This window comes from Mastigoproctus giganteus, chromosome 9 (genome assembly GCF_048544385.1).
Source record: "Mastigoproctus giganteus isolate SK-2022 chromosome 9, ASM4854438v1, whole genome shotgun sequence".
Lineage (NCBI taxonomy): Eukaryota > Metazoa > Arthropoda > Arachnida > Uropygi > Thelyphonidae > Mastigoproctus > Mastigoproctus giganteus.
The window spans coordinates 167208083-167232316 of NC_143583.1; the positions used below are offsets into that span (position 1 = coordinate 167208083).

The window sequence follows — 24234 nt, forward strand, 5'->3', positions numbered from 1 at the left end:
TGGTCACTCACACACTAGTCAGACTTTTGTGGATTTATTGGATGATTGTTTTCTGCAGCAGCATGTTCGAGTGGCAACCAGAGAAAGTAATACTCTTGATCTGGTTATCAGCAGTGATCATTCGTGTATTAAGAATTTGCAGATAAAGGAACCACTAGGTGGCAGTGATCACAGTGTGCTGAAGTGGGATTTACTCAAGGAGGTAACTACCATCAGAGGTAAAGGGAAGGGTTTTTGCTTTCGTAAAGGTGGCTATAATGGGCTGAGACAGTATTTAAATTCTATACAGTGGGACCAACTGATGATGTTACCAACAGAAAATTCAAAATGGGAAGCATTCAAGGAACTAATCTTGGAAGCTACCAGGCTTTACATACCAACCAAGAAATATTGTTCAAGGTTCAGGCCTAAATGGTTGTCAGATGAACTAATGAGACATATGGCAGAGAAGAAAAATGCATGGGATACATACAAATTAATGGGTGACATGGAAGCCTATGATAGATATAAGTTGGTCTGTAACCAAGTCACAAAGGAGATTAGGCAAGCAAAGGCAGATTATGAGAAAGCCTTGGCAAAGGATGCAAAGAAAAACAGAAAAGAGTTCTTTACCTATTTAAACTCAAGAAGGAAAGGGATGAATCAGATTGGTCCACTGGATGTTGATGGTTCAACAGTTGAGGATCCTGCTCAGGTGGCTAACAATCTAAACGAGTATTTTGCATCTACATTCACACATGAGGAGTTATTCAGAAAGGGGAATGTCGTAGGTGAAGTAAATATTGGCAGTGAGCTAGATGATTTTCTAATAACTGAGAGGAAAGTGGAGGAGAAATTGTTGAGGATAAACATAAAAAAGGCACCCAGGGTGGATGGGATCTATCCAGTTATATTAAAGGAGGCAGCAAAGGAAGTAAGCAAACCCCTGGCCATAATTATGAGAGCTCCTTTGGAAGGAGGATCAAAGGCTGACACAAGTAATTATAGACCTGTTAGTTTAACTTCGGTTCCAGGAAAATTAATGGAGGCACTGGTTAAAGAAGCACTGCAGGATCATCTGGACAAGAATTCATTTATAGCTCAGACACAGCATGGTTTTGTTAAGGGCAGGTCTTGTCTGACCAATTTGATTGGATACTATGATGTAGTCACAAAAGAACTGGATGCAGGGAATAACTTTGATATTATATATTTGGATCTTAGAAAGGCTTCTGATACTGTTGCGCATGGAAGACTGCTGCACAAATTGGAGCAGTGTGGCATTGGAGGCAAATTGCTGCTATGGATAAAGGGGTGGTTGAGTGACAGAAGACAGAGAGTGGTAATCAATGGACACTGCTCAACGTGGACTAATGTTATTAGTGGAGTCACCAAGGGTTCAGTGTTGGGTCCATTGTTGTTTTCTGTATTTATAAATGATATAGATGATGGTATATCAAGCTTAATGTCCAAGTTTGCAGACGATACAAAGGTTGGCAGGGTTGTTAAGGACACTACTGATGCTATGCTGCTGCAACAGGATCTGGAAAGGTTGAGCAGATGGGGTGAGAGGTGGCAAATGAAGTTTAACATTGACAAATGTAAAGTACTACATATGGGAAATAGTAACCCCAGATCAACGTATCAACTCTGTGGTACTACGCTGACAGTGGTAGAGAATGAAAAGGACCTGGGGGTAATTGTGCAGGCAGATATGAAGTTCTCTGAGCAGTGCAGACGAGCTGCAAGAGTAGCTCATGGTGTCTTGTCAATGATATACAGGAATTTTTCTAGCAGGGATAGGGATGTGATTATTCCCTTGTATAAGGCATTGATCAGGCCACACCTTGAGTACTGTATACAGGTCTGGAGGCCTCATTTCAAGAAGGATGTAGAGCTGCTGGAACGAGTACAGAGAAGGGCAACAAGATTAGTGAATGGAACAAAGGGTTGCTCTTACGAAGAAAGGCTTAAGTTTTGCAAATTACAGAGTCTGGAGACTAGGCATCGGCCAGGTGATCTGATAGAGGTGGATAAGGCTTTGAATGGCTTGAGCATGCTCAATGCCGACGGGATTCTTCCTCTTGCTCAGAATAATCACCTGAGAGGGCATAAATTCAAATTGAGGAAGGACGGATGTCGGATAGATGTGCGGAAATTTTCCTTTAGCCAGCGGGCAGTTGGTTTGTGGAATAGACTTCCATCACTCGTTGTTGAAGTTGATAGCCTAAACAAATTTAAGGCTCAGCTGGACAGGTATTTCGAACGAACGGAGAGGTGAAATGGGAGTAGTGGTTGTGCTTTTTTTTTTTTTTTTTTTGGCTGATGCTGAATAAGCTTGCTTTCTTGCATCATATGCCTCTACTAATGCTAATGCTAATACTAATCTGTAATAGAGCCACTGAAAAGGTTCAACAGGCAAAGGCAGTTTATGAGAAATCGCTAGCAAACAGAGCAAAGAGGGGGGGGGGATAAGGAATTCTTCACATATATAAATGCCAATAACAGCAGGACAAACCAGATCAGACCTTTACGTAAGTGAAAGGGGATAGTATTAAATACACCAGCTGCCATTGCAGATGAACTCAACAGTTATTTTCCATCGATATTTACAAAAGAAAAACCTTTTGTGGCAATGGGAAATTCTAGGAGCGAAGTTGAAAAATATGTAATTAATGATATTGAAATTTCGCAAGATTATTTAATGAAAAAACTTTCGAGCCTACCGACCAGTAAGGCTCCTGGAGTTGATGGAATATACCCTATAATCTTAAGAGAGGCGGCAAGCGAGTGCATTGAACCATTGAGGCTAATTATGCAAGCATCACTAGACTCTGCGGAGATTCCGTTGGATTGGAAAAGTGCCAATGTATCTCCCATACATAAGGGTGGTTCTAAGAGTGAAGTGGGAATTTATCAACCTGTCAATCTGACTTCAGTGGTAGGGAAAATAATGGAGGCAGTAATCAAGGGTGGAATTCAGGATCATTTGGATAGAATCGAAATTCTCAAGGATACTCAGCATAGTTTTGTAAAGGGAATATCATGTTTAACAAATCTTGTTTGCTATTTTGAAAGGGTCACTCATGAGCTGGATTTAGGGAATAATTTCGACATTGTTTATTTAGATTTCAGCAAAGCTTTTGACTCAGTCCCACAGGATGGTTGCTTTATAAGCTGGAACAGGTTGGAATCACTGGGGGGAAAATCCTATGGATATCAGGATGGCTTCAGGGCAGGAGGCAGAGGGTTGTGATAAATGGCTATACCTCAAATTGGTTTGATGTAAGAAGTGGGGTTCTCCAAGGATTAGTATTAGGACCACTGTTGTTTTTAATTTTCATAAACGACATTGATGAAGGGATAGAGGGTGTGATGTCTAAATTTGCAGATGATGTTAAAATTGGTAGAGTAAATGATCACTGTCAAGCTGAGCTTCTTCAGAGAGACCTAGATAGACTTCAGGAATCATCAGAAAAATGGCAGCTATGCTTTAATCCAACAAAGTGTAAGGTATTACACCTGGGAAACAGTAATCCCAAAATAACTTATTCACTTGGTGGAGTTCAACTAAACCCAGTTCTGGAGGAAAGGGACTTGGACTTGGGTGGGACTTGGGTCAGACATGAAATTCTCTGAGCATTGTAAACAGGTTGCAAGGAAGGCCCACGGTGTCCTATCGATGATCTATCAAACTTTTGCAAGTAGAGATAGGAAATACACTTGGAATACTGTGTTCAAGTATGGAGACCGCACCTAAAGAAAGACATCAAGCTTCTTGAAAGGGTGCAAAGACGGTGAGATCAGCAAAAGGGCATCCTTAAGAAGAAAGGCTTCGAATATGTGAGTTGCATAGTTTGGAAACTAGACACCTTAGAGGAGATTTGATTGAGGTGTTTAAGGCTCTGAGAGGCATCAGTAAAATGAATGAGGACGAAATTTTCAAGATTATAAATGATGCTAGAACTAGGGGACATAAATTCAAGTTACGGGGGAAGATGTTTAGATTGGACTGCAGGAAGTTTTATTTTAGCCAGCGAGTTATGTTATTATTAGATTTTTAGGAGCATTAGCAACTAAGGCCATACTGCTCTGGGGATATGCGGTGGTCATGGGCTCGAACCCTAGTCTAATCAAGAAGCGTGTGCTACGCACTGCTGCTCCTTCCCAGCGAGTTATAAATTACTGGAATAAGTTGCCTACGTGGGTGGTAGAGGCTGACAGTTTGGGGAAATTCAAAGGTCATCTGGATAGTACCGTCGGGCGAGGGAAATGCTTAGGATGATAGGTTTAATTTCCTTTTCTTTTATTAATTGTTAGTTTTTTTGTTTTTTTTTTTTTATTTTTATCATCGTTTTATTCAGTTTTTTTTTTTTTTTTGGCTGGTGTAGCATCAACTATAGGCTTTCTTGCACAATTCGGCCATTAATATTACTAATACTAAATTCAAATTGAGAAAAGACAGTTGTAGGATAGATGTGCGGAAGTTTGCCTTTAGCCAGCGGGTAGTTGATTGCTGGAATAAACTTCCATCTGTCATTGCTTAAATAGATTCAAGGCAGAACTAGACAAACATTTGGAGCAAGTGCATGGGTGAAATGAGAAGAGTATGTGTTTTTTTTTTTTTTTTGGCTGATGCTATATAAGCTTGCTTTTTTTCATCATGTGCCTTTGCTAATGCTAAATGCTTTTCCATCTTTGATATATATAGCACCTGAACTCTTAAAGCATTGATTCTTTAACATGTTCTTTTATATACCCACTGTCCTTTAAAATAGTATTCACTGTTGAAGCAGCGAGACCTAATTTCTGTGCAACGTATGACAAACTTTGTCCTGCTTGTTACTTCTTAATCATTTTCATCCTCATTTCTAAATCAATTTTGTTTCATTTCCTAGCACTGCCACCACTTGCACTTTCCGTTGGTCGCTTTCTCTTCATCATTGAAATAAGTAAATAAGAATGAAGAGAAGATTCTGAAAATTTGTGTTTTTTATATGATTGAAGGTTTCAGTGAAGGAGAAACACATTTCACCAAAATAACGTAAAAACTCACACAATTCCAGTTATCGGTATTATCGGAAATACAATAAGATCGAGTTTACTACCTGTTTATAATAGATTTCACTAACAGAAAAGCCCAATAAACTGGAAAGTGCAAATTGTTTTTATTGTTTTGTGGTTGTGATCTCCAGAAATGTGCTTTAGAAAAATATCACAAAGGCATTCAAAATTGATTCTTATAACGGAATACATGATAACAGTAGATAAGCGTAGTGCATTTTCTGGCCGGACCGCGTAGCCCTTCCTTTCAGCCAATAGTAGATTTGTAAACGTGTTGGCCGCGTGTTTTGTTTTCACATCCTTTAGTTAAAAGTGATTTTTGTGTTGTGCTTATTTGACATAAATTTATATAATACTAATACAATTTCCATTATAAAAATGACCTTTTAGAGAGTTAAATAGCTTAGTTATATAATGAAAATTTCAACATTTCAAGTTTTGGAACAAATTACCAAAAAAAAAAAAAAAAAAAAAAACCAATGTGTTATTGGATTCACATTATGATATTTTCAAAATACCTCCATTTATTCCTACAGGATGCAAAACACGTTTCCATACTTTTTTTTCAGTTTGCACTGGCCAGCAAAAACTTATGTAAAATCGAATTTACTTAAGTCAAGGAGTGCCTGTATATAAATTTTATTGTAAATGCAGAACCTTACTACTGTGGAGCCAGGTGCAATTGCACTGGTGGCATCCATTTCAAGCTGAGCTTAGATCAGGGTACAGGTAGTCTCTGATTAACATCAGATAAGTGTTCCCATGAATGGTGATGTATTGAAATTACATAAATCAGACTGTTCATTTCTATGGGGTGATCGAAAAGTCTCTCTGTAGTAGCTATTGGCAAATATTTAACAGAGCATTTATCACTGTTTTTAATTCAGTGATACTTTTGTATATTTCTTTGGTTTCGCTATTACTTCACTCCAACACAGAAACTTCACTCCATACTAAAAAAAAATTGGTTCGTCCTTCACTCTTCTCCCATAGAAATTCATGACATAGTATGTAGTATTTCATGTGGAGATTGTGATTCCTCTTATTGTGGGATCGACAAGGTGTCTTTTGGACACACGCCTTAAACAACATGCTGCGTCTGTTAGAGCATTACGAGCCATGGCATCAGAACTGTCTTTCCATGCCATAAATGAGAATCACACTTTCCTGTTCAATGAGGCTAAGGTTTTAAAACATACAACATAATTATACAAAATTATTAATTGTGGAAACTTTAGAAATGAGAATACAAAATAACTCGATTAACATATGAAGTTCATTTCTTATTGGATTCATGGGCTTTTACACGCATGCATATTAACGAGTAAACTCCCATAAATATTGTGAGAACGCACACATATTGTGCATTAGTATTCCACCCTGTGAACTCGACGGAAGTCGGAAAGCTTCCCCCCCTTAAGGAAGGAAAGTTTCATAATTTATTGTCATCATTGCAATTTTATTTAGTAGATTTTATTTTATGATATATTTTATCAACGTCTAGTTTTAAGTATCTGACATAAATCACTCATGGCTTCATGGAGGTTTTGATGAATCTGAGGTCTGGTTGGGGCTTCCGATTATGATCTAGGAGGCGTCAGATCATTCATGTTCTGAGCGTGTTGAACACATTTAATAATTTTAAAGAAGTTTTTATGCATTTTTAAATCATTCTTAAATCATTTTAATCGTGGAGAGTTGAGCATAGAAGTCATCCTATGAAGAAATATTGAGGTAACTCTTTTTTTAATTTTCAAATTAAGTCTTCTGATACAGTTCATTATAGCAGTGCAAAAAAAATCACTCAATCCTTGATAGAACTTGCTGCTTATTCCATATTTGTACCATCTTTAATTAGAATGGCTAACCTTTTCTCAAATTGAAGGCTTCGCATATCCCTTTGGTTGTGTGTCATACTTGTGGTGCTGGCTGCATTTCCTCTTCCTTCTGCATTTTTACTCCTTGTTGCTCCAACTTGGTCAGATATTTGTTGGCCAGCACCCATGTTATTTATGTCCACTTCGTCAAGGTCAATCCCATTAGCAAATTCCACAATCTGTAAATGAACTTTGGTTGCGCCAGCAAGTTCCTGAACACTGTTATTGCACTCTAACCATATATTCTATTACCATTCATTGAAGCCTAAGAGACTTTAATGAATTCACTCGCTGCACTACAGCCTGCGGATTTCTTAGTGCATTATCTCTTCCAGAATTCCTTAATTGGTCTTTTGCCATTATCTTGGTGATTGTTGCATAATAGCCTCTAAATGTTGTTATCAACTCTTGGTTAATCAATTTACAATGAAGAGGTTGTATGCCAGTACCACCCATAAGTGAACATACAGGGTGTTTCAGTTAAACGTTTCAGAACTTCTAAGAGAGGTATTTACAATGAAGAGGTTGTATGCCAGTACCACCCATAAGTGAACATACAGGGTGTTTCAGTTAAACGTTTCAGAACTTCTAAGAGGGGTAGGGTACATCCTGACAACTCGAAATCATATAGCAATGTGGGGTTGGAAATGCTTTCCTGAAGCGGTGTTGTACACAGAAGCACCATAAAGAAAAGAGACCGTAAGTGAGAAATCGTTTTAATAATACATTAGTATTAGTATTAGTATTAGTTTTAGTAACGGCCGTATGGTGCAAGAAAGCCTATGGCTTATGCTGCACCAGCCAAAAAAAAAAAAAAAAAAATCCGAACAAAACAATGATAAAAACAAAAATTAAATAAATAAATAATAATAATTAATAAATAAATAAAAATAATAAAATGAAATTAAAAATTAAATAAAAAGGAAATTAATCCTATCATCCTATGCGCTTCCCTTACCCGAAAGTACTATCCAGATGACCTTTGAATTTCCCCAAACTGTCGGCCTCTACCACCCATGAAGGCAACTTATTCCAGTAATTTATAACTCGCTGGCTAAAATAAAACTTCCTGCAGTCCAATCTAAACATTTCCCCGCGTAACTTGAATTTATGTCCCCTAGTTCTAGCATCATTTATAATCTTGAAAATTTTGTCCTCATTCATTTTACTGATGCCTCTCAGAGCCTTAAACACCTCAATCAAATCTCCTCTAAGGTGTCTAGTTTCCAAACTCTGCAACCCACATATTCAAAGTCTTTCTTCATAAGGAGGCCCTTTTGCCGATCTCACCAGGCGAGTTACCCTTCTTTGCACCCTTTCAAGAGGCTCGATGTCTTTCTTTAGGTGCGGTCTCCATACTTGAACACAGTATTCCAAGTGTGGTCTAACATAGGCCTTATATAATGGGATTATCACGTCCCTATCTCTACTTGCAAAAGTTCGATAGATCATCGATAGGACACCATGGGCCTTCCTTGCAACCTGTTTACAATGCTCAGAGAATTTCATGTCTGACCGTATCGTAACACCCAAGTCCCTTTCCTCCAGTACTGGGTTTAGTTGAACTCCACCAAGTGAATAAGTTATTTTGGGATTACTGTTTCCCAGGTGTAATACCTTACACTTTGTTGGATTAAAGCACAGCTGCCATTTTTCTGACCATTCTTGAAGTCTATCTAGGTCTCTCTGAAGAAGCTCAGCTTGACAGTGATCATTAGCTACTCTACCAATTTTAACATCATCTGCAAATTTAGACATCACGCCCTCTATTCCTTCATCAATGTCGTTTATGAAAATTAAAAACAACAGTGGTCCTAATACTGATCCTTGGGGAACCCCACTTCTTACATCAACCCAATCTGAGGAATAGCCATTTATCACAACCCTCTGCCTCCTGCCCTGAAGCCATCCTTCTATCCATCTAAGGATTTTCCCAGTGATTCCAACCTGTTCCAGCTTATAAAGCAACCGCTCATGTGGGACTGAGTCAAAAGCTTTGCTGAAATCTAAATAAACAATGTCGAAATTATTCCCTAAATCCAGCTCGTGAGTGACCCTTTTGAAATAGCGAACCAGATTTGTTAAACATGATTTTCCCTTTACAAAACCATGCTGAGTATCCTTGAGAATTTCAATTCTATCCAAATGATCCTGAATTCCACCCTTGATCAATGCCTCCATGATTTTCCCTACTACTGAAGTCAGACTGACAGGTCGATAATTTCCCACTTCACTTTTAGAGCCACCCTTATGTATGGGAGATACATTTGCACTTTTCCAATCCAAGGGAATCTCCCCAGAGTCTAGTGATGCTCGCATAACCAGCCTCAGTGGTTCAATGCACTCGCTTGCCGCCTCTCTCAAGATTATAGGGTATATTCCATCAACTCCAGGAGCCTTACTAGTCTGTAGGCTTGAAAGATTTTTCATTAAATAATCTTGCGAAATTTCAATATCATTAATTACATATTTTTTAACTTCGCTCCCACAATTTCCCATTGCCACAAAAGGCTTTTCATTTGTAAATATCGATGCAAAATAACTGTTGAGTTCATCTGCAACGGCAGCTGGTGTATTTATTACTATCCCCTTTCCCTTACCTAAAGGTCCGATCTGGTTTGTCCTGCTCTTCTTGGCATTTATATATGTGAAGAATTCTTTATCCCCCCTCTTTGCTCTGTTTGCTAGTGATTTCTCATAAACTGCCTTTGCCTGTCGAACCTTTTCTGTGGCTCTATTACACACCACCTTGTAGCTGTTATAGGCTTCAGTACTTTTTATTGCCCTGTAACGTTTCCATGCCACCTTTTTCTGCTCAAGTAATGTGGCAACTTCACTATTCATCCAACTTGGAACCCTTCTCGTGGAGTATTTTTTTAATGGTATATACGCATTCAAGGCATCTGTGATTAATGTTTTAAAAGCGTACCACAGTTCAATTGTATTCATTCTCTGCGCGATATCTACCCAGTTAATAGAGGCCATGTAGTACCTTAAGGCATCGTAATTTCCTTTTCTGAAATTAAAACCCATTCCTTTGCCTTTTACTTCTGCTACCTCTCTCGTCATCATCCACCGTAGAACTCCGTGATCACTTCCTGCTACTGGTTCCTCTACTGTCAGCCCTGTTATGTCATCTGATTCATGTGTGATGATGAGGTCTAGGATATTCTTTTCTCTAGTACTTTCCCTGACATGTTGATACAAATAACAGTCATCTAGTTGATTTAAAAATTTTGTTCCCCATGTCGAGTTTCCTTCCCATTTACTCCAATCAATTAGAGGCAAATTGAAATCACCCATAATAAGGCATTGACGCTTACTTGCCCATTCCATTTGCATGTAGAGGCTTTTGTCATAGTCTTCACAATCACCTGGTCTGTAGATTACGCCTACTCGCATTGTACCTTTGTTTCCAACTATCTCACACCATACAGACTCTATACTAGCATGTGAAATGTCTGAATCTGGGAAAGCTATCGTCGCACTCAGGCTGCTTCTGATAAGAAGCATTACCCCACCACCCCTTCTATCTACTCTATCCTTCCTAAATACATTATACAAGCCGTACTGAAACTCATCATCCCCAATTTCCGGGTGGCACCACGTCTCCGTAAGCCCTATTATGTCTGCGTTACTTGTTTTAACCAGCAGTGAAAAGAAGCAAAAGGTACATGGATTAAAGTAAGTGTTCGAAGTTTCTTCCACGGGCTACAGTGCACGCCTCACATCTCCGACGCATGGACATCCGAACATTCTGGAACACTCCAGGCGAATTTCGAATTTTTTCGGCAGCTACTGCGATTCTTCCAACCAGCTCCTCAGCATTGTCAACAGGGGTGTCATAAACTAGCGATTTCATATGACCCCAGAAATAAAAATCAAGACATGCTAGGTCGGGTGACCGAGCAGGCCAACGCACGGGACCACCACGTCCGATCCACTGTTGACCAAATGTGACATCCAGGTAGTTACGAACATCTCCGCTATAATGGGCAGGGGCTCCATCGTGTTGGAACCACATTGTCTGTTGCGTCGATGCAGAAATCTGTTCATCTCTCAAAAGTTGTGGCAATACTTGCTGCAGAAAGATCAAGTAGATAGGTCCGGTTAGACGACACGGTAACAAGTAAGGTCCGATGAGGCGATCTCCCATAATACCGGCCCATACATTGACCGAAAATCGAATCTGTGCTGCACGACCTCGTATTGCATGCGGGTTCTCGACCGCCCAGATATGGTCGTTATGCGTGTTGAAAATTCCTTCCCTTGTGAAGGATGCCTCATCGGAAAACAACACTTCAGCAGGAAAAAGGGGATTTGTAGCACATTTTCCAAGGTACCACTGTGCGAAAGCAATACGAGGTGCATAATCCTCCGGTTGCTGTGTCTGGACACTCTGCCTGGAGTATTCCAGAATGTTTGGATGTCCATGCGTCGGAGATGTGAGGCGTGCATTGTAGCCCGTGGAAGAAACCTCGAACACTTACTTTAATCCATGTACCTTTTGCTTCTTTTCATGTATTATTAAAACGATTTCTCACTTACGGTCTCTTTTCTTTATGGTGCTTCTGTGTACAACACCGCTTCAGGAAAGCATTTCCGACCCCACATTGCTATATGATTTCGAGTTGTCAGGATGTACCCTACCCCTCTTAGAAGTTCTGAAACGTTTAACTGAAACACCCTGTATATGAAAGGATCTGTTATTGTCATTTTGTTCCTTACGATACTTCTTGATAAAGGGAGAGAAGAAGAGTTTTATATTCAGAATTTAAAATTTTAAAATTAAAAACAGTGGCTTATCAAAAGTGTATATTTGGAGACTTCCTGTATTTTCAAATTTCTTATACATAGTGCGGCAATTTGAAAACAAGATTGATTGTTATCAGACAAGTGCTCATGCTGTCATCTAATATAAGTAAACATGAAATGAAAGAGTGATTGTTCTTTGAGCACTGCAGTCAAGTTCAGCAGAAATTTCTGCCATTTCAGAACATAAAGTGAGCTGAACTGCACATCTCTCCTGTGTCTGTATTGTGGAGGACAATGGAACCAAGAGTAGACATCAAGTTTTGTGTTTTATTGGGCAGAAATATCATGGAAATGTTTCAAATGTTGAGGCAGGTGTATCGAGAGAATTGTCTGTCTCGAGCATGTGTGTTCAAGTAGTATAAACATTTCACCCACGGAAGAGAATCACTGGAAGACAACGAACATTCAGGTCTAGCAAAAACAGTTAGAATGCAAGAGTTGATTAAAAAGATGCAGGAAATCATTATCAATGACCGATGTGGCACACTTTGAATGATTTCAGATCTGTGCATTAATAAGGAAACTATTCAACAAATAATAACCCAGGATTTGAAGGAAACGAAGGTTTGTGCATGGTTTGTTCCACATTCATTAACAGAACTGTCAATGACAAGCATGTTAAACACTGACGAGGACTTGTTGAGGCCACCGAAAGCAAGCTCAACTTCCTGAATTCGATTATTACGGGTGACACAATGTGGTGTTTTCAGTATGACTCCGCAATGAAGCAACAAAATGTGGAGTGGAAGTTGGCAAACTCTCTCAAATCTAAAAAAGTTCTTCAAGAAAGGTAAAAAATCAAAACCATGCTCATCACTTTCTACAATAGTAAAGGAATTGTGCACAAAGAGTTTGTGCCTAATGGCCAAAGTGTTGCTACTATCCGTATGTTTTGAAACATTTGTTGCAGAGAATCTGTCATGTGCAGCCTCTGTATGGAGGAGATTGCAGTGGTTCCTCTTGCACAACAATGCACCAAGCCACAAAGCTCTTATTATTCAGTGGTTTTTGGCAAGCAAAAAAGTCTGCATATATTGCACCTACCGTATTTGATCAGACTTAGCCCCATGCAACTTTTTTGTTCCTGAAGCTCAAGGCAACACCAAAAGACTGTTATTTTGATGACATTGACACTATTCAAAGACTTGTGACAAGAACATTGAACAGTATGCCAGCAGAGGTGGACTGGCCATAAGACTTATGGGGAAACCCCGGTGGGCTGGAGTCCAATCGATTTTCAATATTGCACTCTGACCTGTGATACATTCTATTTGTTGACTAATACAGTTAGTTCCTGACTTACGTAATTCCGAGTTACATAAATTTGTACTTGCGTAAATTTTTTTGGTAAAATCGTAAAGATACTTTCTGTATAATTTTTAAGAGTGAAGTCGAATGAAGGAACAATAAGTATGTTTTATTTTCATTCCCATACAAATTATGTTGGATAATAACCTGCAGCGTAACTAGAATCAAGATAAATAAATTTTATTTTCTGCTTTAAAAATTCTGAAGAAATATTTAACAACGTGTTTGAAACAGGTGAACTATGTTGAAGCACTGCAGAGAAACCCCCCCCCCCCCAACGTTTAAGCTACATGGACTGTGTCCCATCGGCTATTTCTTTAGAGAATTACACTCTAGCCCTTTAACATCCTTGATGAAATATGCAATATTTCAAGAGCCTGGAATGATTTGACAACAAATTGTATGAGCAAAATTTGGAAAAATCTTCTAAAAATTCCGAGCTTAACAACGAAGGCCTCAACAAAGATGAGCTGATGCCTTCTATTACCAAAGAAATTGTAAACTTAGCCCCCAGAAGTTCCAGTTGGTCCTGGAGAATGAAGATGTAGACAAGCTTGTGGATGACGAGGTGAAGATTTAAAAACAGAAGATCTAGCCCAGTTGAATGTGCAAATAGTTGAGGAGCAAGAGAGAGGCAAACCCGTTGAGGAACTGGAGCAACCCAAGAAGCAGTTCAAATTAAAGGAAAAGGAAAGGCAGAAGCGTTTCGTAAAATTCAGGAAGTTCTCTATGTTTGATGGAATGGATGAAAACATCGAACGTTTCTTGAAAATAGAAAAAGTTCAAGATTGCTTATCACGAAATTTATGAAGGGAAAAAAAAAAGCATACGAAACAGATGAAGATTAAAGAGTTCATATGACATACTATCTCTGCTCAGCCTACAACACCATGTGATTAATGTGTCTTATTAATGCTTCAGATTCGTTTTAAGTTACCTTCAGTTTGACACACCTGAAGTGTATAAATTTTGATTCATTGTGTGGTATAGACCAATTTTCTTAAATACTGTATGTACACTTTGGTTTTGATTCCCTTAGTAGCCCTTATAAAGCATATATGGCATATGAAACATATCAGTTTTTACAGTACAATAACATGAATTTTTTCTTCCTTTTATGTCTTCTTTTCTAATGTGTTACTGCAGTTAATTCACCGCTGTCCCTAGATAAAGTTTTTAATTGTTATGGTATATAACTACAGTCGGACCTTTATATAACGAAATTGATCATTTTTTTTATAAAATTCATTAAAGATAAATTTCGTTATTAAGAAATGACCTTTTCAACTGTGAAAAACACTGTAAATTCAGAAATATAGTAAAAGATAGGAAATAAATCAAATAAGTGGGAATGAATAAATTTCCTAACATTTTAAAACAATTAATCTATTAATGCATACATATTAACCCCGGGGGCTCACATCTGGTGAGTATGGGCTTGGCAAACCCAGGGTCCTGAGCTGGATATCATCATTCTTCTCTTTCTTGGTGATTCCTTTCTACTTCTCTCTCTCTCTCTCTCTCTCTCTCAGGGGGTAACTTGGGAATTTTTTTTTTTTTTTTGGCTGGTGCAGCATAAGCCTCAGGCTTCCTTGTACCATATGGCCATTAATAATAATAATAATAAAAATAATAATAATATTAAGAAATGACTACGTACGTGATGCGCACAATATATTAGTACACTTTTAAGAATCATGTCGTGAAATATTTGGTTATTTTTTGTTGTACACTGGGTCCTACTGTACACTAGTCATAAAAATTTTCCCATTTGTTTAAACACTCAAATATATTTTGTTTCATTTTATTCCCACTGAAGGCTTTGACACCAAGTTTTAAATGCTGCCAACATTTCTTGATTGGAAGGTTAACTATTGCTATTGCCCTCATTTTCATCCAGCTCATTGTCGATATTATTACTAGTTTTTTAAATATGCTCCAAAATGTTTTAGTCATTCAGCTACTATGGCATCATTATCAACTCCTAAAAATTCGTCAAGAACAATTTCTCCACTGATCAAACCTCTCACTTGGAGTTATTCCAAAGATTGCTCAATGTCTTGTAGAGTTCATCCCTCTCGTGGCTGCTAATTGGCATTTTAGCAAAACCTGCTTTTGCAAAACAATTCTTAATCGTTGTTTCCATCACAACTTGACTCCATACTTAAGTTGACTCTGATATGCACATTCGCAAATCTATAAGAGAACCTATAGGTTGGTTGGTTTCTATTATCGGTATAATTTTGTTCAGTATGCGCCTTCGGTAGTGCATTTTCTAATTCTTAATAATGCCTTGGTCCATTGGCTGCAGTTTAGATGAGATATTTGGAGAAAATTACTGAGTGAAGGTGGACAGGGTGGTTGTCGACAATCAATGCGATTTTTCTGTGTTCTCTCATCATCTTTCTATCAAAATTTAAAAAACCACTGTTCAAAATTTTATTTTTTTTCCCAAAACTGTTTCTTTCCAATGGGTATAGTCTTCGATTACAACTCCACCTTCACCAGAAATAAATTTTTCGAGTAAGCCATGGCACTCTTTAAATTTGTCCAGCCAACCAGAACTGGCTTGGAATGGTTTTTGCCCCAGAAAAGATGTGTAATCCATAGCCTTTTCTTTTATTAATGACTCTGATATTGGCACATTTTGGTCTGAAATCAACTTCATCCACTTAAAAACTTCTTAATCTACATCTTCATACAGGCACGCTTCCGACTGGGTGTTGTTTCCTCAAACAGTTTGAAAAATCGAAAGTTTTTCAGAATGGTTAACTTACTACTGGCAGGAATACCAAATTTTAAAACTATTTTTTTTTTACACGTCAAACTGCACTATTAAGCATTTCCACTTTTTCACACTACACTCAAGGATTTCCTCTTGGACATTGTAAGGTTACTTTCACAGCAGCTAAAACAAAACTGATTTAGGGACCACTTGTACCTACCATGTAAACAGAGACCGGTGAAGTGTGGATGACTCATTTCTTTGAAACAACAGATGAATTTCCGAAATAAAGGAAAATCACTCTCTCCTAATTCTTTAATGGAGTGCTTACAGTAGATGGGCATTTCTATGGTATGGGCTGCCAATTGAAATTTGGCACCCAGGCACCACATACCCTAGAAATTTTCTTCATATGTGTATTAGTTTCAGGTACTCCTTGAATGTTGGCACCCCTTGCACCCTTGGGATGGCTTGCCCCTGACAGTAGAAAACAGGTTGATCAGACCCAATGTCCGTGTTGGGAATATGCCTTAATTGTTGTTACTGATGTGTCCACTGTTATCTTTGTGTCCATAGCCATTGCTGTGGACACATAGATAACAGATGGCCAGCATGACTTCTCAGTACAGTAGTGTATAGTTTTATCTTGAAACAGGCCTATGGGGCTGGGAATTTCCAGCCCCATAGGCCATAATCTCAGTCATAAACATGAAAGAGCATTAAGACAACTCAGAAAAGATGAGGATATCATAATGTTACCTGCCGACAAAGGCAGATCCACAGTGGTACTGAATAAGGATGATTATTGTGCAAAAGCTCTGGATCTTTTACAGGATAGCAACATATATAAAGTTACCCATCGAAATCCGTTAGCTGGTTTGGAGAGACAAGTCAACAACATTACACAGGGATGGCATAAGGCTGGTAAAATAACCAAAGAAGTTTATTGGTCTCTTCATGCCTCAGGTTGTCGATTACCTCGGTTTTATGGCCTCCCAAAGACGCACAAGGTGGGCATTCCATTGAGGCCTATAGTATCATTTGTGGGTAGTCCCACTTATGCTTTATCTGGATTTTTAGCTGGAGTCATCTCTCCTATAGTGGGACGCTCCAGTTTAGTAATCAGGAACAGCAAGGAATTTGTGAACTTTATAAGAAGTCAATCTATAGGTGAAGACGAACTCATGATTTCGTTTGATGTGGTATCCTTGTTCACATGTATCCCCATTGAACATGGGGTGCATTGTGTAAGATCGGCCTTGGAACGGGATGATTGCTTTAGTGCTAGATCTTTACTAAGCATTGATGATATTTGTAAAGGTGTTGAATTTTGCCTCGCAAGCACTACCATGGTGTTTCAAAAAGTTATGTATAAGCAGGTCCATGGCACGGCCATGGGTTCCCCCATCAATGCCATTGTGGCCAATTTGGCAATGGAGGAACTGGAAACTAGGGTGTTTCATCAGTTGAATTTCCCCATGCGCGAGTGGAGGAGATATGTGGACGATACCTTCACTATTTTAAAAAAGGGAAAGGAAGATGAGGTGCTCAATTTGCTCAACAGCTTTTCCACATTTATACAATTTACCTCGGAGGTGGAAGAAGCTGGGTCCCTCCCGTTTCTGGATGTCTTGGTGAGCAGAGATGGATCTAGATTAAAAACAACGATCTATAGAAAGCCTATGTGCCGTAGCCAATTTGTTCATTATAGCTCAGCACAGGCTTGTCATCATAAGAACAGTGTAGCCAGGGCATTGTTGAATAGGGTGGGGACCCACTGTAGTACCCCTGAAGAAAAGGAAATAGAAATTTGCAAAGTCACGGCAGACCTCAGGAAATGTGGATACCCCCAGAGGGTCTTGGACAAATATATTCATAGGGTTGAGTCCAATCGTAGGGAGTGGCCTGCCCCTGTGGCTACTGCATACATTCCTTACTATCCGGGCCTTTCAGAACGTATTGTACGGGCATTGTGGGAGTGCCAGACTCGCTGTGTGCAACTTCCGGGTTGGAGGTTGCACACAGTGATATCCCAAGTTAAAGATCCCTTAGCCCAGGACCATACTAGCAATGTGGTCTACGAGATTAAGTGGCCGGATTGTGAGGAGTGTTATGTGGGGGAAACGGGCCGACGTTTAAAGGACCGTCTGGGGGAACACACGACCGCTATCAAGACTGCTAACTATGCGAGGTCTGCTGTGGCAGAGCATTTCTGGGAAAAGCAGCATCGGATCTCCCCTGAAGATGCGGTCATTACTGACCGCGCCCATGGATTTTGGGAATGCAAGTGGCTCGAGAGCTTGCGAATCGGTTCATCCAGTCACAATACTATTAATAGGGACAGGAGGATCCGTTTACACCCCCTGTTTGAGGCAGTTGTCCTCAGAAGGGATGACCGTTTCTGTTTGACACGCTCCCGAGCCACTTCCATTTCCGATACGCGCATGGAGAATGTCGATCATGTGTCTGATGATTACGTGCATGAGTGCCATGGACCGGCTACTTAAGGATGTGTCTTAGCACTAGTAGTATGTTGAAGAAGGAGACGGCAGTTCTCCGAAAGCTCCAGGTTTCATTGTTTTATCGCTTTTAACCTAGTTTATTTTAATTAATTTTATTGTTTTTAACTATATTTTAAATTATATTGTAACTGTAATTTAATCAGTGTTTTTATTTTATTTGCATCACATTTCATTGTATATTGTTTCATTGTATAGTAAATTTTTAGTTTAATTTCTTGGCTGGTGTTTATCATTAATTATTATAGTGTGTATAGTTTTTACTTCTTTTTGCCATTTCTGACCCACTGCTGGGCAAAGGCCCTCCCAAAACCTTCCATCTTTTTCTATCCCGTGCCCTGGTCAGCCAGTTTCCTCCTGCAGGGTTTTATGGGCACCACTAAATTGTAAAAGGTTTTAGCTCTTAATTCGTGGAATTAATCCCTTTAGCTCTTAAAAGCTAAAGGGATTAATTCTTAATCCTTTTGTGTGTAATTTGCTCTACAGCATCAGCTGTATTGCCCGAAGAGCAAAGGTGTGAACAATGCATACCTGGGTCTCTCGAAATCAGTTCGTTATATGGAAAGTTTCTTCATTATACGGAAACTATTTTCAATATAATGACCAAGAGGAAATCAAAAATGTTCGCTACATAGAAAATTTCGCTATATGGAAGTTCGTTAAAGAGAGGTCCGACTGTATTTTTCTTCATTCTTCTGAAGATATGTGGTTTTTGTAATTTTGACATATCAGGAATATAGTTGCAATATTTTATTAGTCATTTCCAAGTTACATAAAAATTGACTTACATAAGAAGTCCTGGAATGTAACTCTTACATATGTTGGGGACAGACTGTATATGAAAACTAAATGCACAAAATTCATAATAACAAAAATATGGATCTTCCGTATCCACAGTAATATACGAGTCAAGTTGTTTGGAAATGTTTTGTTTGCTTGTATAGTAGTCGCATCAACACTGTTAGAGTTTGTTTGATAAAAGCAGCACTACCAGGTTGCCATTACAGCTAGTGGCTACCATACATAGTGATACAAAGTAGTGGGCACTGTGGTATGGTTATGACAAGCACAACTTCTTGGTACAGTATGTGGGAGAGGCAGTGTATAGGTTTTAAGGACACCACTGAATTGTAGAATGTTAATCCCTTTAGCTCGTAATTTGTGTTAATTGGACCACCCATGAATTTAGAGTTAAAGGGATTACCATTCCACAATTCACAATAAAGCTTTATCTTTATGATTGTGAAGCTAATACCATTTATTTATGTTAAGTATTGTTGAATAAATGAAAAAATATTTTGTATTTTTATAAAATAAAATAATTTATATTTAAAATTCATTAAAAAATGAATGATCAATAATTACTCTAAGTTACTTATAACCCTCCCCCCACACTTCCTCACAATATGGCCATAAGCACTAGTATGATGCCGCTACAAGTTTTTCCTGGTAAGAATTTTTGACCCAGTCCGCTTCTGTATGTCAGTCACAGCCTTCCACCAGTCATTCCAGTTGCTTCCGATCATTGCATGTAGTGTGTGGACATGCGAGGAAGTTACTTTGAAAAAAATCAAGGTTAGTTTACTCATACATGGGATCATTATTTTTTATAAGATCAGTCTTATTTTCCAGTTGCCGCACTGTGTGATGTAATACATTACTGTATTACATATTTTTTAATATCTTATCTGTGTCTATCTTCATAAATTCATTTTAGTTGCTTTTTTGTAAGCACTGCGAATTTTCCATGTGTTTAAATTTTGTCTTAACTATCTTATGGAATTTATTATTTATTTTTATTATTATAATTTTTTTAATTTCTAGGTCATTGCAGCTGAGGGAGAGCAGAAGGCATCTAGAGCTTTAAAAGAAGCAGCAGAAGTTATTGCTCAGTCTCCAGCTGCACTCCAGTTACGTTATCTACAGACACTAAATACCATCTCAGCAGAAAAAAACTCTACTATCATATTTCCTCTTCCCATTGATTTTCTCAATGAGTTTCTCCCCAAAAAGAATAATTAGTAATGCTGATGTTCTCCATCATGTGAACATGAAAAAAAGTATGCCCCAATGGGGAATGAGGAAAATGCCAGAATTGTCCACATTTCCAAGTGAACACTTTTGTGTATGTGCACCACTTTCTCACGTGCAATTTTGTGACTTGAAATTTATTCAGAAATTATGTTATTTTTTTCAACCTATCCTTTGAACTAGAAAAGGAGAAGAGAGGTAAAAGAGGCTTTGGCACATTTAGTGATAACTTTTTTCTTTATCACAATTCTTTTTTAATATAAGATTTATATTTCTTTAACATATTTGTCCAACATCAGTCATGTGCCAAGTTCTAAATTTGTTCAATTAAGCAATACTTATAACATTCTTCCAGTAATTATCATTTACATCTAATGCACTGTTGTTGCTCTTGACAGCTTTAAAAAGCAGTTTTCTGTTCTGATACTTCATGTTAGAATGGGACGAGTTATTTCTCTTTTGTGGTAACTTGCCTGAAGTTCACTTTTTTCTCGTCTTCCTAATAATGAACTTGTATCATTAAATCTTTTCACTCTTCTGTTCCTTCCAGCACTCAAGGCAGATGCCTCAGTTGCTACTCCTTCATCCCAGCTCTGCTTCAAGTCTGCCATTATTAAACATTATTTCACTTATAACCACTATGACAGAGATTTAATAATAATAATTACATGTTATGTTTTCCTTATAGCAAAAGATTCTTTCATGCATATAGTAAGTAAAAATACAAAAGAAAAGTATTTGTTTTAATTTTTAGATTTAATCCTACTCAGTATTACAATATTGCAACTGAGTAAGTGAGTTAAAGACTTAAAAGTAACTGGAGATAATTTGGATAACAAATTTTTTTAATGTGCATGGCTAAAAGGGGAAATTAATGTAAGAACAATTGAAAATCCTCAGTTTTCAAAGATTCTGCAGTTTCTTTTCACTGTAATAGTTTTTCTGCAGGCCAAAATATTTAGAAACTCGATCATATTGGCATTGACATAGTGCAAAATAATTTTTTACAAATTAGGTAATTTCAAAATATGACCATGTATCAATACCGCTGTTTCAAATGTCATCAGCAGTCATCTACCAAAACTCTTTTAATTTCTGTGGGCAAAGTGTATGGTATGATTATTTCAGCTATACTTCCAAAAAGTATACTTTTAATTTGTGCGCATGAAGCTGGACTAATTAGTAAGCACTATGGAAGTCAAAATTCAAAATATTCAAAAGGCAGAAGATAAGCATTCAGTTCTGCACAGAATTCTATGGAAGAAGGAGAGGGCCTGCAGAGCTTCATTTACACAGGACTGTAAAGAGTGAACTGCCAATCTGCTCTCAAGCAAGTAATAGATAATTTCAACCTAGGTTGATATTTGTGCATTTTTTTTCATACAATACATAGGAAACTACAAAATCTGTATCCATTCCTATCCATAAACAACTTAATTTGAACCAAAAATAAGAATACTCCAACATTGTTTGAGCCAACACAATTGTATCATAGAGGATTCAAAACAGGTATTATGGTCTGATGAATTCAGATTATGCCCTTTTACAACTGGGGACCAGAGTGTGAAAGCAACCATAACTTGATGGATCTATTGTGTGACATTGCTATTATGCATGGTATGAAAGACAGAATAATTGTGTTGAGAATGTTCTTGTGGCATGGGCTGGGTTCAGTAATATAGGTCTGAATGGGTGCTGAAGACTGCCCCATTTTAAAGAAATTTATCATTTATAAACCAAAGTGGCTTTTTCCTTTGAATTATTAATGCATAATTTTCAACCCAAGGGAAATGGCCAATTTCAATAAAATAATGTGATTATCAATCATGTTAGGTCTGTTCGTTAAAAGTCAACATTGAAAATCTGTAGGATGCATTAGAATATGATATGTGGGCATGCAGTTTGCTGTTCTTTTCACTGAAGGAACTGAAATGATTATAATGCAACACAAGCTTAAAGTTACAGTAGATTCTTCTCAGCCACCATCTGAATTCATGCGACTTCAAATTCAAGCATGTGGAAGTTTAACAAGATACTGAGGCACAGTTTTTAATATTCTGATTAGGTGATGTATACATTTATAACCCAAAGAAAATGGTCACTTTCAATAAAATAATGTGATTATCCATGACATTAGATCATTTTCCTTAACATTATCCATAATGTAATAAATTATTATTATTACTATTAGATTATTTGTGACATTAGATCTGTTCACAAAGTGTCTCCAGAAAATCTGTAGGATGCATTAATTGTGGGCTAACTGTCTGCTATTCACTTCACTCAAGGAATTGGGGAATTGGAAGAATTATTATGAATTCATGCCATATTGAATTCAAGATATAATTCAAGCATATGGAGGTTCAGCAAGATAATAAGGCAAAGTTTCTAATATTCTGACCAGGTGATACTTACATTTTTATTTATTTCCATATTTTGTGGATGGTAATACCTTCTTGACAAGTTTCAAAAAAACTTACTCAAAATGATTTGTTACAATCTTGAGCTCCCTATATTTTTCAGTTCTCTATATTGTCCTATATATACAGTAGTATGAGTTTGATTTGATTTGATTTTTTGTGGCGCAAAAACAACAAGGCTATAATGCACCATGAAAATGTTAACATTCAAAAAACATAAGTTTGGTAACCTTTAAAAAGGTAATTTCAAAAGTTTATATATATGTATATATACAGACATAACACTAGATAAAATTCAGTATAAAGTTAAAAAATTTATATGAATGTGTATATATTAATCGTCTTTAAAAATTTTAAAACTGCTGACACTTTGTCATTGTCATTTAAAATCTTACAGTATGAGTAATAATTATATAGCATATTATACTGTATAATTATTGCTGTACATACATTTAGTCAATTCATACTTAACAGATGGAGGCCAGTTCATTCCAACCAAATATGGATATAATATCATTAATTACAGGATTTTATCAGGAAGCTCATGAGTTCTTAATATAAATATATGGAATATATAATAATAGTGTAGAGGCCTGTCAGCAAGTGCACATAGACAGAGAAAGGATCATCACAGAAGTATAGCGCATATATAAGTTAAGTTGAAAAGCTTAATGGGGGAATGCTTTTTTGAAAAATATTTTCTTTAATGAAAATTATACAATTCCTTGAACACCAAAATATACTTATTTATGAGATGAAAATATATTCCTAGAGAGGATGAAGTTTAATACTAAGAAAGCAATACAAAAGATGTCTTAATGCCAAAGCAATCTGTTTCGCTTTAAGAATTTTATTGCTGCAATTTTCAATAATAGTATTTTCTTTATTTTTCAATCTGATGCAGTAATTCCAAAATACTGAACAAACAAAAAATGACCAGCACAAATACATTCTCCTCTCTCTCCCACATCAATCATCTGTTTATTGCCTCAAATTTTTAAATATTTATTGGCATGCTATTTATTTTCCATCATAAATCTTGCCCACCCCACTTTGCATCCACTATCTAGCCCACTTAGATTCTACCATAAAAGTAATTTCTACATGAGAAATTGCACTAACCAGTTTTTGTAATTTGTCTTAGATAAATGGATTTCCAAAGCCCTTACTTATATTAATTTTTGTTTGAATAAGTATATTATTGATAACTATGAGCACTTCTTTCACTTTTATATACCTCAGGATTTTAAAAATAGAACAATTTTCTAAAGCTGTTGTGCAATGATTTTTATATCAAAAGATCATTTTCTGTACATTATGATTTTTTTCAAATAACTATATGCTCTTTCTCTATAAAACTTTTTATCCAGATTGCAAAATATAAAGTTTCCAAAGTGATTTATTTATATTCTATATTTACCTGAATGTAGGTTATAACTAGCTTTCATATTCAATCAAGGTTACTATATTTTCAAATCTTGAAACTGGGACACAAG

General features: G+C 37.3%; 1 protein-coding gene across 1 annotated transcript in view; it reads left to right on the forward strand.

Moving 5' to 3' along the window:
* Positions 1 to 21255, forward strand: part of LOC150080871 (band 7 protein AGAP004871-like) — a 200255-nt gene extending 179000 nt beyond the window's left edge. Inside the window, exon 8 of the mRNA XM_090381560.1 lies at positions 20112 to 21255. Coding sequence (XP_090237686.1) covers positions 20112 to 20309 — 198 coding nt within the window. The 3' untranslated portion in view covers positions 20310 to 21255. The remainder of the gene's footprint in view (positions 1 to 20111) is intronic.
* The last annotated feature ends 2979 nt before the right edge of the window (positions 21256 to 24234 follow it).